The following is a 19,325-nucleotide window of genomic DNA, read 5'->3' as shown; positions in this document are numbered from 1 at the left end:
TGTTTTAAGAATCCAATGAGGTAACGTGAGATGGACTCAGAGCAGATGTTTAACTTTTTCCCTAAGCAAATGCCTCGGTGTTACTGAATTCTGTGTAATATGTCTTTTTTAAAAGTTCAAATCTTTGTGTTTACCAATTTGTTCATTCACTTAAAACAAAAAACACCCCAGCAAATTCTTTTTCACCTTAAGCCAGGGATTTTGAACCTTGACTATACATTAGAACCACCTGGGGAGCCTTAAAAATACTGAAGCCCGGGTTCCAGCCACTAAGATTCTGATGTAGTAGATCTGGGGTAGGGTTTGGGCATCGGGATTTTTAAAGGCTTCCTCAGGTGATTCTAATACACTGCCAAGGTTGAGAACTACAATCTGGAGCTAATATTACGTGTACACCATCACGGTGGATACAAACAACGTAAGACAAGCATAGAGTCAGCACCTCGGCTTTTCAAATCTTTGCACACTTTGCCACTGTTAGCAAAACAATTTATACAAATAGCCTTCAGTAAAGATGTGCCAATTATTTAAAACCAACTATAATTCAAAGCAGCAAAACTGACAAATCAGCAGTACAGATAATATACAGAACAGAACTTAAGAGAAAGGAGATGGATATGGGCTGGGTTGGTCAAAGACAACTACTGTGTTTCCCCGAAAATAAGACCTAGCCGGACAATCAGCAATAATGCGTCTTTTGGAGCAAAAATTAATATAAGACCCGCCCTGTCTTATTTTACTATAAGACCTGGTCTTATATAATATATATGATATAAGACCGGGTATTGTACCTGATATCATATCATATCATATCAGTATAATATAATACTGGGTCTTATATTAATTTTTGCTCCAAAAGACGCATTAGAACTGATTGTCCGGCTAGGTCTTATTTTCCGGGAAACACGGTAAAAGGCAAAAGGAGTTAAGATCTAAGCTGAGCTCTTCAAAGTGCTTTAAACAGTAGGGGGGAAAGACAGTGTTTAACAAAGGTAATGGATAAGAATAAAAAAAGGTGGGGAAAAGCAGCCTTTTGTAAACAGACCAGTTTGGTAGGAACAGAGGATTTGAAGATAATAAAAGAGGAGAGTAAGATGAGTCAGAGGGCATTAGTTATGCTAATATCGTCTGGTTTTCTTCTGTAGGTAATGGAGAATTGCTGAAGCTTTCTGAGTGGGAAGCTCCTTTAATAAAAATTAATCGGGCAGTAATATGGAAATACTGGAGTTATCAATACCGCTTCACAAACCTTGGCAATCACACTGTCCTCTAACAGTTAACTATGAAGTCAAGGCAGATGCTAGAAAAGCAAGATTCATTCACTCATTCAACAAATATCTGAAGACCCACTATGTGTGGGCACTGTTTTAGGCAATGGTGGTTCAACAGTATACAGTTCTTATAGAGCTTACATTCTAGTGGGTAAAGAAACTATAGATAAGATTAAATAACTAAATTATACGGTATTCTAGCTAGTGACAAAGAGTAAAAAAAATAAAGCAGGGAAAGGGGATATGAAATGTTAGGATTTGGAACTAGAGAGGGTGACCAGAGAAAGCTACTTCTGAAGATTAAGTCTCTGAAGGAAGTGAGGGATACAGAAGAGAACAGAGCAAATACAAAGATCCTTTAGGCAAGAATGTGGGGCTGGAACAGAGGACCAGGGGAGAACAGGGAGGAGATAAAGCCAGAGAGGTAAATGGTAAAGAGGTAAAACCCCAGATCACGTAGGAACTTATGGTCAGAATAAGAACTTTTATTCTGAAGATGGGAAGCCACTGGAGGAGTGACATGTTCTGACTTACATTTTTAACCACATCACTGGGTGCTGCCTGGGGGGGGGGGGGGGGGGGGGGGCGTGGAGGGACAGCTGCTAGAGGAGTTGGGGAAAGGAAACAGCAGAAGCAGGGAGACCAGAGAGCAGGCTACTGCCACAACCTAGATGGGAAATCACAGAAAAAGGGTGTGGTGAAAAAAGTCAAAATCTGGGTATATCTTGAAGGCAGAACCTACAAGATTTGCTAATGGATCATATGTGGATTGTGAGAGAAACAGGAGTCAAAGATGACACTAAACTTTTTGGTCTGAGCAACTAAGAAATGTAAGAGAGGAAAGATTGCAAAAGCTGCGATATGCAAATTTTTGACATTAGGGCTTCCTTCCAGCCCAGTAAAATCAGTCTAGAGAAAGAATGTCCACTTCCGTTAAAAGTTAGAGGGTGCCCTACCCAAAGACCTGACTTGTTCTTGGTGTTGGGTATATACCGGGGGTGCCAAAAAATTGTATTCAAGTGGACACTGGTCAACGTTGCTCAAGTAGTAGTTCGCCATAATCAGAAGTGTCTGGACGCTGATGGTAACCTCTTTGAGCACCTCTTGTAACTGCAGAAGTCAAATGTGACTTGTATTCATCTTTTGTTATCAGTATATATTGAGTATTACAATACAGTTTTCTTAAAATGTGTAGACATTTTTTGGCACTCTGTATATCTTTATTATGGAGGAAAATGCCATTAAAATGTTAAGACTGTATAGTTAATATCTCTCGCCCTGACTCCATGCCGCGAAAAAATAACTTGATTTCCTCTGTGCCTGACCTACCTGAAAAAAGAACCCAGTCCCTCCTGCATTTACTAAATTAGTTGTTACTCTACTTTTATACATCAGCTAATATGAGTTTGTCCCTGAGAGATCTAGTCTTAGTGTCCTGATGAATCAAGCTTCTGGGCTTACCAGGCAGAGGACTAAGATTTGGAGAGTGGTTGGTGAGTTGTGCAGTAATTGTTAGGAAGCTTATTAAAAATAGATTCCTGTGCACTATCTTCTCAAAGGAATCAGAGTGGGTAAGAGCACAGGTCTGGAAGCAGATGGTCAGCATTGTATCTGTTCTACTATTACTAGTTCTGGACACTTGGTCATACTTTTTTAACTTCAAATGTGCCTCAGTTTACTCAACTGTCAAATGAAGATAATACGTTATCTCTGATGGAGATGTTTTGAGATGAATACATGTTAACACATAAAATATCTAGTGCATAATAAGCACTTAAATGTTACCTAGAGGCCAAATAAGCCACAAGGCCAAGGTCTCTCATTCCAATAAAGCACCCACCTTTCATGGTGCAGTCTGGCATTAGGCTGTCTTCTTTCTTGCTTATGTGTTATATACCGTGACTTACACGTCATATGATTCACTCAGCAGAAGATTCTACCTCATAGACACCGCCCTACAGTATGTATGTGCAGTTATAGCAAAGATAAATTTTATATACAGTAGTGTGAAGAAGTTAGCAGTGTGAAGAATTTAGCAGTGTGAAGTATTTTGGTAAATCAGTGAAAATGTAGAAGGGAAAATCAGAGAGGCTGGAGGCAAAGAGAACAATTAAAAATGCTGTTAAAAATAATTCAAGCATAAGACAGGGTCCTGAATGAAGACAATGGCAGAAGAAATATGGACAGGTGAGACATATTAAGTGAAAAGTCTATCTGTCTGGATTTGCTTAGAATAGAAAAGGTACAAAAGAAACTGGTATATTGGCTGCCTCTCAGTGGCACTTGATGGCTGGAAAACAGGGTTTGGAGGGGACCTTTTACTCACGCCCTTTTCTACCATTTTAATTTGAAACATGTGATTATAGTTCCTATACACCTAGAATAATTAAAAAAAGAAAACGAATGGAAACGGAGGAACAGAATCTGATGATAGGAAGGCAGAATTAACAGGACTGGAATGCTAATTAATTGAACATGAGAGGAAAGGCTAAGGGTGAAAAAGATGATGCCAACGTTCTAAGCGTGACTAAAACAGAATAATAGTGGGATGAACACAAACGCTGAGGTTGGCAGGAAGTGCTAATGAGGGAAGAAGGGAAAATAACAGTAACTGCATATTAAAATTATCCCCTAGTTCAGAAATCCCCAAGTAGTCAAATTGTTTTCAGTATCATGACTAATTTCCCCTACCCAGGGTTTTTATTTTCAGGAGCTGATCCATATAAGGACTTTAAACTGTTTTTTCCCCCCAAGAGATGATTCTCTCATCTCTTTGTGGCCTGGAGAGAGAAAAAAAGCAAACGATACGTGATCCTATCGTGTATGTTTTTCTGAGCTCTAAAGGAGAGGACTTGTGGCAGATGAAGGATGTATTTTGATTAGGGGTTTTGCAAAGCTAGAAGTATATATACATAGTCATTCTGGTATGCATAAGGGTTTGCAGCTTTATGGGGCTTATAGGAAAAATGTTCCCAGAGAGGTTGAACGTTCCCAGCAGTGGCAAGGCAGAGCACCAGTAATGGCAGCAGATGCTCAGGCACAATGAATGCCCAAAGAGCCCCCGAGAGCGTGAACACATTCCTGAACACAAGTAATACCTAGAGTACCAGAAATAATTGGGGGTGGGGGTGAAGATGAGGGAGTAGGAGTTGGGGAGAGAGAGATGGGACTGCAAGAAGGTGTAATTGATTAGTCTCTTTCATACCAATAGGTTGTGCCTATAGTTAATGTACCTGATCCTATGCTAGGTGTCACATAAAAAGACATGGCCTCAGATACCAAGGAATTCAGTTTCGTGATCAGGACAAATGCACAAAAACAGACAATGTCAGAAACTCCAAGAATATTTTAATGTTTTAATTTTTAAAATACATGTTTATAAATTAGAGTTTGAAAAATTTCATTAAACTTCGTTTGGTTGGTTTGATCCAATTCACCTTATCTACCTATTTTGGAAGAAAACTGAGGCCCACAGAGGTTAAGTGATTTTTCCAAAATCACACTGGTGGCTAAATGCACAGCAGGCAGAGACCAAATCTCCCAACACTCCTGAATCATTCTTTACCGCTACACTACAGTACCTCATTTATAATTCATTAAACGGATGCCTCTATTGTTGTTTTTTTTCATTCATGGTTACATGGAAAAAAGTGGAGTGCACAAAAGCACGGCTTCTGAAGCAGACAAACCTGGGGTGTGAATTTTCTGACAAATTACACTGCTTTGCTTAGCATTAAAGCTGGTGGTAATAAAACAGCTAGATGTTTTAGAAGAAATGTAATAAACCTATACTCTTAACCAAAGATTGGGTATCTGAGTTTGTACCTGCTTAGGCTTTATGCTCCTGTCCAATGATTTTGTAACAGATTATATGAATACTACTAAGCAAAGCTAACTGAAACGAGGGAAGATAAAAGCATGGCAGTGTTAATATTACTCGATAACTTGTTAGAAAATACCCATGGTTAATAAGCTTTAGGGCTTACTTCATCCTATAAGGGTAATAACTCATCTAGTAAATTAAAAAGTTAATACAAAATGAAGGAAATCCAGTTAAAAAGTTTAAGTATTTTTCAGGAGCTCTGATAAGAGTCCTTTTGTATTTATATACAACATTTCCCATATTTCCCCTGAATAATTTTGATAAACCTGTTTCTCAAAAAGTGCCTTAGGGGCAGCTGGTTAGCTCAGTTGGTTAGAGCGAGGTGCTCTTTACAATAAGGTTGCTGGTCCGATCCCCACATGGGCCACTGTGAGCTGCGCCCTCCACAACTAGATTGAAACAACTACTTGACTTGGAGCTGAAGGGTCCTGGAAAAACACACTTAAAAAAAGAAATGAAAGTTAAAAAAAAAAAAAAGGTGCCTTAAAGATGATATCGTTGTCTAAACTTAAAGCATATAGATCCATTCTCAGTTATAGTATTTTTAAGGTTGTACACAAATATTCCACTAGTTAAATGAAAGGAAAAAACATGCTAATTGCACTTTTTTCAGCCTTAAAATTCCCTCTACATTTGTATTTTAAAAATGCTGAATCATGAAATAAAGGAAATGGGCAGTGCAAAAACCCAAATAAATAGTTCATCTCATATTTCCAGTTTCCTAATTATGGTATCTTGTCATTTTGGTCTTCTTAAGCATTTGGAACCAAATAACTAGAGTCTTAGTAACTAAAAAGTAGAGCTCATTCTCAGAAATTGAATTCTAAGATAAGACTAAATGCATTTATTTCTGCAAGTTATTACACTTTCAACTTCCTGTTTTATTTAGGCAGCTCATCATGACCATTTCAGGTAACAACGCAGAAGTTAAAAAACCCAACTTCCTCTTTATAAAGTGAGAAAAACTTCAGCAGTTAGCTATGAGAATGGTTGATCTTACTAGCTTTTATAGAAATACTTGCAAGGAAATCAGAGACCATCATCGCCAAATTCACCTCTGGATTAACTGCTTTCAGAAAATGTAAGAAAAATAAAAAGCAGTACTAATTAAAATATATTTGGCATCATGACATATATGCCTTAAAACAAATCCCCAATTCAAATGCAGTTGAGGTCTTAAAGAGAAAAAAAAAAAACGGATACTTTAGAGTTCCTTCAAGGAAGAATCAATACAAATTAAGGCTGAAAAAACCTTGTTGGACAGGAATCTCATTTAAGGGTTACTTATGGTTTATGACTGCTAAGATATTCATATCAGTAAGTGTTGCTGGAAAAATACTTTCTCAATTCTTGAAATCAATTAAAAGGAATCAGAAGTCTGCAGGAAAAGAGTTCAAGATACTTATGAAACTGTAAAATTGAAGAAATCTTACAAGTCAAAGCCCTTCCTTTTTTCTTATAGATAGATCCACAACAGAGAAATACAGATCAGTTTCATCTGTCTGTGAATAAGAACCTAACAAAATTTCAGTTATCTCAAATCATATGGATTTTATATATGAAACATGCACTATATCAGTTATTATTCTAATGAAGACAATGTAGTTAATCTAAAAACTCTTTACTGAATGTGAAATTCATCAACATTTTATGGCAGATTTACCTTACTACTTTTGATTTGCTTGCTATGCCATTATTAAAATTAAGCAACAGAAGACGTATGCTGGAAGAGGAACCTGGTCACAGATCTGCTATTATAAAATCAAGACTATTAATGTTATTAACATCACTATCCAAAGATATTTTAATTTGCATTTTAAAATATATATATATTTTCCCAAGTTTAATTAAAAAGGCATTCTAACCCAGTGTCAAAGACAAAAATCCAACGACGACAGCACCACCGGTAATGCAGTACTGCTTGGGCACAATAAACTTGTTACTTAAATTCTTAAGTGAAATTTTGTTACAATATTTTTGCTTAATAAATGGACCATCAGTTGGGCTAACAAATGTTTTGTTATACCATGATTTTCACTAATTTAACTTCACCTGAATCAGAACTATTTGCCTTAGAATAAGCATTTATTATAGTTTTCTCTCCAGCATAAGTTCATATATAAGATGTCTTCCACCCCCATTACATTTATGAGAATTTCCAAGAAACAGGAAATTTAACGCTGAAGTGTTGTTCCGTGGGTTATGTGTGTTTATGGCACATTCTTCAGCATTTCAAAATGGCATGCCATATGCAGGTATAACATACCGAAGTCTGTACAAAGGAATGCTGGATCAACAGATCCCTCCATCACCCCAATCTCTTTTACTGAAAAACGAGAGTGCCCAGAGACATTTATAGAGTACTCAAGGGTGCACATTTTGTAACAGTCACTGTGGGAAACAAAAGACATAATTCTTGTCCTTTAGAGAGTCATCTGGTGAAATCATTCTAATTTCTACAGGCCCTATAATCACGTGGTACTGAAAAGCCTGACAAACTGTTAAGGTGTGCAGTTGTCAGAAGAAAAGTTATCCCACCTAACAAAGACTATGCTCTTGTATTTAAAACACTTTCGAAGAAATAAGTACATAAGTTACACACTGACAAATTCAACTATAATCAAAGACACCGCAGTGGAGCATCAAAGCAGACAGGATGCTTTTTGTCCAGGTCTGAATGTGTTAACACGAGTTTTATGCGCTATATAAAACCTTCTGGAGTTTTAAAAAAAAAAAATCCGTTGGTTATTCTTGATTTGTTAACAAGAAATCGAAACTATTATTTTTCAAAAATTATGGTTAAAAGGATGTAAGATCCAAGGGATGGCGACACCAAGGGAGCCTTATGTGCATACATACAATCAAGGGAGTGTCTACAGGGAAGAGTGGTGCTCAGATCCTGAATCAAACGTCCCGAGGCTTACACATTACTGCGAATTAGTTCAGCTACAAAATGTGAGAAAAGAGGTGGAGGTGTCGAGGAGCAGACAACACTGGGGGACCTCTCCCAGTCGAGGAGTCGTGACAAGAAAATCACTTCCTGGGGAAGGAGGAGCAAAAGGGAAGTTAAGAGGCCACTCTGACCAGGAAGTGACTCGCCCTAAACTAGCCTCAATCACATATGGAAATGGGGGGATGGGATGCGCCCCAACAGCTAAAGGCGGTAAAAAAATCGCGACATCACCATCGCCCCCTCTCTTAATTATAGAGAAGAGTCCACTGTCACGATTCAATAAGGGAAAGTCTCTTCTCTTTCAGGAAAGCCACTGGGTTGTGTCTCAGGCCCCGGAGGGAAAGAAGAGAGTTGAGGAATGGGGAACTGGGGCCACCGTGAGCCAGAGGAAAGCCCCTCAAGAGGAAAGCGTCCCAACTGCAGAAAGCGTATGGTAGCACGGGCTAAGAAACTTCTTTCTCCTGGCGACACTTCCAGGGTTCCCACTGCAACAGGATCGGGACCCCGTTCCCTATCGCGGGAGGAGGTGAGAGAGGCGGACCCCTTACCTTCTCCTCATCCGACACCCGATCCTCGAAGTCGGCCATCTTGGGCAGCTCTGGCCCAGCCCGGCCCCGGCGCGAGGCAGGCCGGGAAGGAAGAAGAGTGATGGAATCACCGCGGGGGCCGTCGGAAGGACCCGCCCGGAAACGCCGACCGGGAGGGCGCCATGTCAGTTACGGGCGGGGGTGGAGGGCTCCGAGAGCCCGCGGCCCGGGAAGTCGACTTTGCCTTAAATGACTTTAAATCTATCATCTCGCTCACTGAGTCACATTCATTCCCCCATTCGTCTGTGGGACGCGCGCCGGGAGAGTGTTTCGACTGTTCTTGGTGCCTGGGCTCCCTCCGACAAAATAGCAGTTGCTACTCTTACAGGCTTTCCCAGTACCAGTGATTTCCATGGCAGCCGTGTCCAAAACGACTGAGTGCTGCTCGGCCCCTGCTCGGTCGATAGCCTTTTCAACCCCAGGAAGGGGGGGATGAAAGATGACCCCCCTCCTCGTATGCAAGCAAAACCACTTCATTCCGGGGGTCACATCTCAGTCCAGTTCCTCCAGAACAGGTACCTCTATCCGCCCCTTCCCGCCCTTCGAAGGAATAGGTAGCCCAGTTCTGGACGGTCCTCCACCTTCCAAACCTTCTCGCTCCCCGTGCCCTGGAACTCAGCCTTCACAGAGGCCAACTTCAGGTCCGCCACTATCCCAGGATTCCCCACTCCCCGTTTCCTGCCCTTCTCCCCTCCCAGCTCCCGGCGCCTGAGGGAGCGGCAAGATGGCGGACGGGGACGGCTTAGGTGAAGCAGCGACTGCTGCGGCTTCTCCTCCGGCACCTGCTCCCGGCCTGAGCCCGCCGCTGGGCTGGAGGGAGCGGCTGCGGGCCGGGCTGGCGGGGACTGGGGCCTCGCTGTGGTTCGTGGCGGGGCTGGGCCTGCTTTACGCTCTGAGGGTCCCGCTGAGGCTGTGTGAGAATTTGGCAGCGGGTGAGAGGCCCAGACCTCCCCGGGGACGGGCTGGGGGCCAGGAAACGTGCCGGGGGCAAGGGCCAAAGGGCAGAGGTTCTGTGGTCCCTGGAGGGCCTCGGAGAGTCTGTCTGTGGTGCGCGACCCAGTGGGTTCTTCTTCTCCTGGGCCGCAACTCCGCAGCTGACTGTCAAACCTGAGCGGCAGCCGCCGGCTCCTCCCTAGCGCTCCTGAGAGCCGCCCTCTTCTGTCCTCGTTTCCCCGAGGAAAAGCCACCTGACAAGCTGTAAGCTTCAGGTGGTAGGACAGACGAGAGCATTTTCAGACTCGGATGCAGAATGTATCTACACCCCCCCGCATCCCCCCCCCACTGGTAGGATCCCTTGAAAATCGTTCCTTTGAGTCTCCCGCGGCTCAGCTGAGCGAACCCACAACCAAGGCTACAAAGACCAGCGCTTCTGTATTCAAAGATCTAAGAGAAAGAACATGCCATGATCTTCGCCAGCCGTTCTCATGTTTTAAAATAGTTCTGTCAAGACATAGTTTTCGTGACATTTCTGTCCGTTCTTTGTTTCGGGCTTTCTCTTGAGTGATAACATAGCAAAGTAGAGGAGGTAAAGAGAAAAGAGCGCCACGAACAGCAGTGGGTTCTTTCCTGAGTTCTTTCAGCATCTGTGGGGAGCTTGCTGTGTAGTCTGGGCTGACGACACAAAGACGTGTGAACAGTGATGATCCCCGTGGGTTCTGCAAATACTCCCCTTTAGCGGTAGCCAGGACGAAGGGGATGGGGAGACAGGGCCTCTTACACGTCATTGCAATATTGCCCCTCAAGCTCTGAACAGCAACCTCAGAACAAGATGGAAATATTTCTCTTATGTGATGACTGTGACTATCAATATCAGGGTTTATTTTTCTGTAGCAAGAAAAGGCAAATGTCCCCTTTACTATTTCATGAGATGACATGAAAGACTGAGCTAATATTCCAATAGTTGGGACTTTTTAGAACATAGGCACTATGTGAATTCAGATATAACTAACACACTAAAACCAGCTAAATAAATTGTCCTTCTTAGACTGCTTGAAAGAGCTAATCTGGTGTCTCTGTATTAAGTTAATGAAGTGCTTACTAGTGGTTTGTATGCTCAGTGAAATGTTATTCATTGTTTGTCGTTTGTTTTTCTACCTGTTAAATAGATATGGCGTTTAGATAAGAGTAGTTGACTATTATAAAGTTTTATTTCTTTCCAAAACCCGAAATATTTATGAGACAGTTATTTGAAGTGAAGAATCTGGTCCAGGCTTTCAGTGAGTCAGGTACAGGGAAAGAGCTCTAAGTTTGTTGCTATTCTCTTGGGGCTATTTTCCCTCTCTAGCCCTGTACAAAATACTTACACTGTTTCCTTTCCTCTAATTTGAAACACTGGTTTGTATCTCACCAAAATAATTAGGGAGTGGTTTTAAATCTCCTTTGTAGCAGGATGTTTGTTTAGCTTGTAGATATGCAAAAGTTCTTACCTAAATTATGATTTATACCTTCTTAGTTTCATTCTCAAAGCAGGCTAAAGTATGTCATTTTGATTTGCTTATTTAACAAATAGTGTAGAAGTCTACCCTTACATGTGTGACGGCATTTTTAAGATATGATACAATGGGACTTTAAAGTAGCTGTTTAAAAATTAAAACTTTCTCAAATGAATCTTATACTAGATATTAAGGCACTTATGTTCCTCCACTCTTAAGGACACCTGTGTATTTAACTTGAGTACTTTGAATTTACATTTTTAAACATTGATTTTTTTCTTTCTTTCCTTTTGGCAGTGACAATATTTTTAAATTCATTGACGCCCAAATTCTATGTGGCACTTACAGGGACATCTTCTTTGATATCAGGACTAATATTTGTAAGTAGTTTCCATTTCTTTCATGCTTTGGTATTTATCTAAAGATCAAATCTGTTTATATGGTTACAATAATTATAACTACTTCTAGATCAGCATTCTCAAAATGGGTTCAGCATTTGGAGAAACACTGCCTCTCCCTCCATTTTTAGAGATTGACAGTATTCATTTGTGTATAAAATACTGAAGGGGACAGGAGGGTTGTGGAACTACATGCCTACGGGGCCCAGCTGGGTAACAAAAATGAGGGAAATGGGCAGAACGTAAGAATTGAATTCCTTATGTACTTTGAGTACTAAGTAATCTGGACCGTGCATGCGTAAAGCTGGTTGTTACCATGTAGATTTGCAGACCTTTATTACCAGATCTTCCAATTTTTCAAATGATTTTAAGAGAACCTGGATACATAATTTTTACATAAAAACTCATTATACTTTAATGTTGGCAATATTGAGCAGACTGAAAATTTAGGTGTCTTGAATGTAGCCCATAGGCTGGAGTGTTTAAGAGCAAGGATCTGGAGTCAGGCTAACCATCACTTTATTGGTGTGACTTGGAGCAAGTTAATTAACTTTTCTATGCCCCAAATTCCTTATATGTAAAAGTGGGGTAATAATAGTATATACTTCGTACGATTACTATGAGGGCTAAATGAGATAATGTGTGTAAAAGCTTGTAACAACCTGGTAGCTAACTCAAGAGTGAACACCTTATGAATTCTGGCTGTTGTTTTTCTGAGAAGTCCCACAATAAAGAAACCTGTTTAACTTTATTTCAGCTTTTCCTTGTCTTATTTGACCAAGCTAGTATTCAAAAAAAAATTTTGTTTACATTTTATAATCTTTATTAACATCCCTAGGAACTAGTGTTTCCTAGTATAAACTTTGGAAAAATACTGCTACAGATAAAAATCTTAGGAAGTATTATATGGCATGTATGGCCAATGAATTTTTCTATACTTTTTTTCATCTCTAGGTGGTGCTCTCCAGCTATAGTAGAATTAATGGCATTTGTATTGGAGTGTTTTGATTTTGTCTTTTTTTATAGCAACTAACACTTGACCATTTTGTTAAAGTAAAATGCCAGACAAGAAAGGGATTTTTATCTTCACTTAAAAAAAAATTTTTAAAAAATCATTGAGGAATTCAGGACGAAAACTATGGGTTAATATAAGCCTCAATATATATTGATTTATAAAGGCCACTCATAATTAAGCATATTTTAGCATATTTAATCAATAGTGTATAAAAGAAAATTAACTATCTTTGAACAGCTGATGAAGTAGAAAAAGCATTGGTCTTAGTAGCAGATGTGCTTTTGAGTCTTGACTCTGCCACTTACTAGCTGATAATTTTGGGCAAGTCACCTAAATTCTCTGAGTCTTAATTTCCTCATTTATATGAGGGGAGAAAACTTACATATATATTATACATATTCTCTTTTTAAACCAAAGTTTTAAAATTAGGAAATTGAAGTAACATTTTAAAGGTTAAACTATGTCACTACTTTTGTAATATTGATGAGTTTTCATTAGCAAAGGTCATTATGTTTATAATTTATTTTACCACCTGGACTTATCAAACTTGTACACACACACACACACACACACACACACAAATACACTTACATATACATACGCACTGAAGTTTGTTTGGGACACAGTGTTTAAAATGATTAGAAGCTCTGAAGTCAGGCAGACCTGAGTAAGAATTCCAGCTCTACCAAGTACTGATGGTGTGAACCAGAGCTAGTTATTAAAACCTGGAATCTGTGTTATCACTAAAATCAGTTATTGTGAGGATTCCATGGCATAATGCATGTCAAAAACTTGGCACGATGCTTAATAAATATTAGCAATTATTATCATTGCTCATTTGTGTTAAAAAGTTGACTCAAAAGTTGAAAAAGACTCTAACATTCTATTAAGAAAAAACCACCTACCCTTCATGTAATGGTGGACAGTTTGTCATTGTTGCTTTTGTGATTACTGTCTCTGACTGTGAGCCAATATAAATCTTGTCTTTTTTGCCACATGAATAATTTCTGCTTGTGTGATTTCTTCTGGTTGTTTTAAAGAAGTTTCGTCCTGCTTCTTAGTAAAACATAAAGTAAAAGCCAAATTAGGGCCATATTTGGTGGTGATTAACTGCCTGCTAACTCGGTAAAAGTGAGCAGAGAGAGAAGCCATTCTCGATTGAGCATAAAACTTTAGTGGCATGGTAGAAAAAATTCTGCACCTTGATTTTCTCGCACTGTTCTGTAAATGTTATAGCATGTAGTCAGTGAAGTAATTGGACCACAATGTAGTGCAAAATGACTGTATTTTTGGCACTTTTATAACATATTTGTTCAGTTTACTGAAGTAAAAAATATTCCTAAAGGTTTGAAAACAGGTGTGTGTGTGTGTGAGTGTGTGTGTGTGTGTGTGTGAGAGAGAGAGAGAGAGAGAGAGAGAGAGAGAGAGAGAGAGAGAGAGAAAGAAGGCCTGTTTGTGGTATAGCAAAATAGTTTTTTAAAAAAATTATAATCTTTTAGGTAGTTGTGAATGTGTTTGTTTATTCTTTAAATACAGTAATATATTTGTTCACTACATTGGGCAGGAGAATAGTCAGTCCATAAATAAGAGGAAGATATTGAAGTTATTTTATAGTCAAAACATAGAAAACTAGTTACTAATCATTTGAACAGTTTTAAACTATAAGGCCCTTTTATCTTTTAGGCACTCTTCTAGGTGTTGGGGGCGGGGGGTTCCATGGTAAGCAGATGAACACAGATTCTGTCCTCATAGAGTTTGGCCCAGAAGATGGTTATGGACATTGATTCATTCATTTGACAATTTTTTATTGAGTACCTACTGGTTGCTACACACTGTTTCTAAGCACTGGGCTTACAGCAGTGAACAAAACAGAAAAATATCCTTGTCCTCAAGGATATATACTGAGCTTACAGTATATCAGAGCAATATATAATAAAAGTAAATAAGTAAAACAAAAAGTATGTTCTTACTATTAGTGATAAGTGCTAAAGGAAAAAAGGAAGCAGAAAAAGTCACACGAAGTATCAGAGGAGAAGGCTGACATTTTAGACAGGGAAGTAAGGGAAGGCCTCACTGAAATAGTGATTTGTTTAGTAAAGATCAGAAGGAAATGAGGAAGCTAGCTGTGCTGTTTGTGTTACTTCTGCCTGAAGGGGTAGTATGCTTGGGAGCTTGAAGAATAGCAATGAAATCAGTTGTTTAACTAACTAGTACAAGTGAAAAGATCACTCTGAAAGAAAAACAGAAGGAGTTCAGAACACCGCTTTCTGTTCCATGGAATCAAGAAAAGTTCCCTGAGAATGTGTCATTTAAGCTGCCACCCAAAGGCGCCAGGCAAAGGGAGTTGAGAAGGTCGGAGTGTCCAAATATGAGACATTCTGCTAATTCAGCACAGAGAGCTTCTTTTGATTCCTCTTTTTATAACAGTGACAAACCATGGAAACAAAAAAATGAATACTATCTTGATTTTTAAATGGTTCAATATGGGAATCAACCTGACTCTTAACGTACATAAATAATACTGCCAAATACTGGAACACTATTTTATTGCTTAAAAAGCACTTCTAGGGGTGGCTGGTTAGCCCAGTTGGTTAGAGCATGACGCTGATAGCACCAAGGTTGCGGGTTCCATCCCCGCATGGACCACTGTGAGCTGTGCCCTCCTTTAAAAAAAAAAAGGCACTTGTAATTCCTGTGAACCATATTTAATAGGTAGAACATTGAGGCTCTGAGATGTTAGAGGTTAAGTGACTTGCCCAAAGCACACAGCTAATGTATAGCTGAATTGGGAGTCAAATGTGGGCATTCTAACCCTACTTTAGGGCTTAATCCACCATGCAAGTTGTTTCAAACTTTTTTTTAAATTATGCTATAGATAGAATAAAATGACAATGTAACATAACAGATTATCTATAAATACTTTATATTTTTTTTTATTGCTTTATTTGCAAATGTGTTTCTTCTAGTTTTGCCTACACTTGTCTAAATTTCATGACAAAGCCGTGAAAAAGGTATTTCACTTTTGCTGGGCATGTGTTATTGCAGAATCTTGTGTTTGGCTTATTTTTTGGAAGGAGAGCTCATTTAAAATACTGAATTAAACAGGAACATTTTGAGATAATGTTTTAATTTGAGCTCATATGTCTGCTGATCAATTCTATTTTAAATACAGGATGTTTTCTGTTTGTTGTAGATATTTGAATGGTGGTACTTCCATAAACATGGCACATCTTTTATTGAACAAGTGTCTGTAAGCCATTTGCGACCATTGATGGGAGGAACAGAAAGCAGCATTGCAGAGCCAGGTTTTCCTTCCAGCAACAGAGAAAGTGAAACCAGCAGACAGAATCTGTCAGGTGACTACTTGTCTAATGTGTTTTCAGAGCTGTAGTTAAGATTGTGTTTGGCTGTGGGAGATAGAAAACTCACCACAGAGAGACGTTTATGTGTCTTTCATGTAAATGTAAGTCATCCATGGCTGATACGAAGAGCAGTGATCATCAGAGACCCAGACTCTTATTTTGTTAGTCTGCTATCCCCAAACGCAGTTTTTCCTCATGATCTAAGATAGTCTCTTTGGCCTGGGTTATCATATCACATTCCAATCAGCAGGAAGGAGAATAGGCCAGGAAAAAGACACCCTTTCCCCCATCCCATACCATAGCAGCCAAGGACTCTTCCCAGAAGTGTTACATACTATTTCAGCTTACTTCCTGCTGGTCAGACCTTTGTCAAATGGCCACAACTAGCTGTAAAGGAAGCTAGAAATTGTAATCATTTTCTCAGTGTACATATGCCCAGCTAATGATCAGGGGATCTTATTAGATAAAGAGGAGAAAAGAGACAATTAGCCCTCTCTGCCAAGAGAGCAAAGTTAGGAAAAATGCTTTTTATTCCCTATATATTTATAAAGACATCAAAATCTCAGATATTCATATATGGATATTTCATTTTCATACTTTAATTATAGACTTTTCATCTATATCTATCTACTAATACAAAGTAAATATTTTTAATGATATGCAATTAGGAAAGTAAAATTTTCAAAGCCAAATAGAAATGATATTTTTGGAATGTTCATTTCATTTGGTATAGGTAATAATTATACAGTAATAATACAAATGAGTTAATTCCACATATTGCCATATGTCTCATTTGGTCAATAAATGTAACCACTAGAGTTATATAGAGTTTAGTAGAAAAATACTACCTGAGTGTAGTTGCTGGCACTTTTTTAGATGTAGTCAGGGAAGGTCTCTGAGAAAGTACCATTTAAGCTGAGCCCTGAAACATGAGTGGGTGTTGACCAGGAATAGTGGGGACGGGGTTGGCAGCCATTCGAGAGTACAGGAAGAAATAATGGTCGTTTTCTTTCCCCTTCTCCTTTCTCCCCTTTCATAAAATAATTATAGAACTCCTAACAATGAGACATATTAAGATGAATATAACATAGATCTGTCCTCAAGAAGCTCAGAGTCTAATACGTAAATAATTATAACAATGAGGGTTTATATAATCTTATTCTTTACTGTAAGATTGAACATACCGTTGAATAATAAGAGCGAAGATAACCTTAACATTCTAGCTTGGTAAAGGATACAGACATACAAATAAGTGATGGCAAAAAACATAAAAGATACTTGTATAGAGTGTATAGAAGATACTGTGATAACAAAAGAAAGAGTAGTTAGTTATTCTTGGAAGGAGGGCCACAAAATTTTTCATGGAAGAAATACTTGAATTGACCTAAAAGTCAGTCAAAGTTCTTCTTAGGTTTAACTTTCTGTCCCTGGGTAACTGCATCTTAGTCTATATTCTCTTCTGTAGACATATATCCTGGGAGAACCAATTTTTAAGTTTCTATCTGCAAGCAAGCTCTCTTTTAAGTTCTAGACCCATTTTTCTAACTCTTTGCTAAAAATCTCCACCTTTGATGGCCCTAAGCACCCTGAACTCACTCTTTCCAAAATGAAATTTCTTAATTATCTTCTTTCAGTAGGCCTCCCTCCTATTGAAATCTATTCATGGTACCCAATGAGTTGTTTCAGATTATATCTATTTTATTTCCCCTTCCCTCTCCAAACAATTGACCCCCATCATATTCTGACTCTGCTCAAAAGTTACTTTGACTCCATCCTACCTTTTTTTTTTAATTTCGACATTCATTGCCCCATATCTAGGCCCTCAACGTCTCTTTCCTAGACTATTGCTATAGTATTCTAACTGGTTACTCTGCCTCTAATACTTCTCCTTTTAGTGCATCCTTTCCCCTTAACTACGTAGAAAAGTGGTTCTCAAACTTTTTGGATTCAGGAATCCTTTACACTCTTCAAAATGATTGAGGACCTCAAAGAGCTTTTGTTTATATATGTTAATTATATCCTCAATATTTATTACATTAGAAATTTTAAAAAATTAAAAAATATTTATTATTTTAAAATAATAAAATAATAAACCCATTTCATGGTAACATATTTTTATGGACTGAACTGTGTCCGCCCCATAAATTCATATGTTGAAGCTGCAACCTCTCGTGTAACTATATTTGGAGATGGAACTGTTAGGAGGTAAGTAAGATTGAATAAGGTCGTTAGAGTGGGGTCCTAATCTGATATTATTGGTAGCCTTTTAAGAAGAGGAAGAGAGAGAGATCAATTTCTCTCTCCACCATGTAAGGAGACGTTTAAGGACACAGGGAGAAGGGAGCCATCTGCAAGTTAACGGAGCTCTACCAGAACTGCAGAGCTCAGACTTCAACCCTCAGAACTGTGAGAAAGAAATTCTGTTGTTTAAGCCACCCAGTCTGTGGTATTTTGTTATGGCAGCCTGAGCTGACAATTATGAAAAATAATTTTAGTCAGAACACTGCTATTGTTTCACATTTGCTTAAATCTCTTCAATGTCTAGCTTAATAGAAGACAGCTTATGCTTGTATCTGCTTCTACATTGTCTGATGTGATATGCTATTTTGGATGAAACATATGAAGAAACTCTCGTCTCATATAGACATATACTTGGAAAAGGGAGGAATATTATAATAACCTTTTCAGAAAATTGTGAATATTCTTTTTTGATACTATACCAAAACTTACTAAGAGGTACTTTCTTAAAGTTTAGTTGCAGCTAAACTTGAAGCTATACCAATGAACTTTTTACTTTCTGTTGCATTAAAATCCATCAGTTTATCTTATATTTTGAATGGGTCTTTTACATATGCATGATTTTATAACATCATGCATTGGTCATTTAGGAAATACTTGTTTACTGAGTTATGCATATCTTCCAAATGTTGACACATTTTATTGCACAGTTTTTAAAAATCACATTTGTTAATATTACCACCAGTCTTACAGAAAGGCTAAGGATTGGGAAATTGCCAGGCTCGTGTTAGCAGATACAGGTTTCTCAAAATTCTAATATTTACTCAAAAGCTCAAATTTTATAATTGACAGCAAATACAGTTTGAAGTTGACAGACCCACTTTGTTCATCTTTGAGAAAATATCTGTCCGGTATCCATCTGAATACCCATAAGTTTTTCTCTTGGTGGCTCTTTCCAGTAAAAGTGGTGTTCTATGAAGGAAACAAAAAACGCCAGTTCAGTCCCAAAAACAATGATTTATACTGGAGACAATCATCATACTTGGGATAGTCTTGTTTTACGAAGGTGGGGGTAATAAATCTGATGATGACTAGTATAATTCCGTGTCACTACCTGGATTCATGCTAGAGTAATAGCAGTTTTACCCGCCATTGATTTTACACCGTCAGCTCAACTGTGCAGGGC

The 19,325-nt window shown here is 38.7% G+C and overlaps 2 protein-coding genes across 12 annotated transcripts in view; one reads left to right on the top strand and one right to left on the bottom strand.

The window, feature by feature from the left end:
* CAPZA1 (capping actin protein of muscle Z-line subunit alpha 1) overlaps positions 1-9,366 on the bottom strand; it is a 35,820-nt gene extending 26,454 nt beyond the window's left edge. The window contains exon 1 of the mRNA XM_033092528.1: positions 8,656-9,366. Within this exon, the coding sequence (XP_032948419.1) occupies positions 8,656-8,694 (39 nt within the window). The 5' untranslated portion in view covers positions 8,695-9,366. The remainder of the gene's footprint in view (positions 1-8,655) is intronic.
* The window catches only part of ST7L (suppression of tumorigenicity 7 like), a 148,837-nt gene continuing 137,739 nt past the window's right edge, over positions 8,228-19,325 (top strand). For 4 of the 11 annotated variants that reach the window (XR_004421537.1, XM_033092520.1, XM_033092519.1 and 1 more), the window contains exons 1-3: positions 9,221-9,626; positions 11,424-11,506; positions 15,733-15,895. Coding sequence is in view for 8 of the 11 variants with exons in the window: in XM_033092520.1 (XP_032948411.1) it covers positions 9,419-9,626; positions 11,424-11,506; positions 15,733-15,895 (454 nt within the window). In the remaining 3 variants the exon portion in view is untranslated. Of the gene's footprint in view, positions 8,634-9,132; positions 9,627-11,423; positions 11,507-15,732; positions 15,896-19,325 lie in introns of those variants that run through there. The other 7 variants (XR_004421539.1, XR_004421538.1, XM_033092523.1 and 4 more) reach the window with 5 other exon arrangements.

The sequence above is a fragment of the Rhinolophus ferrumequinum genome, chromosome 22, assembly GCF_004115265.2.
Source record: "Rhinolophus ferrumequinum isolate MPI-CBG mRhiFer1 chromosome 22, mRhiFer1_v1.p, whole genome shotgun sequence".
Classification (NCBI taxonomy): domain Eukaryota; kingdom Metazoa; phylum Chordata; class Mammalia; order Chiroptera; family Rhinolophidae; genus Rhinolophus; species Rhinolophus ferrumequinum.
Note: the sequence above shows the minus strand (reverse complement) of the source record. Positions and strands in the feature narration are given on the sequence as shown.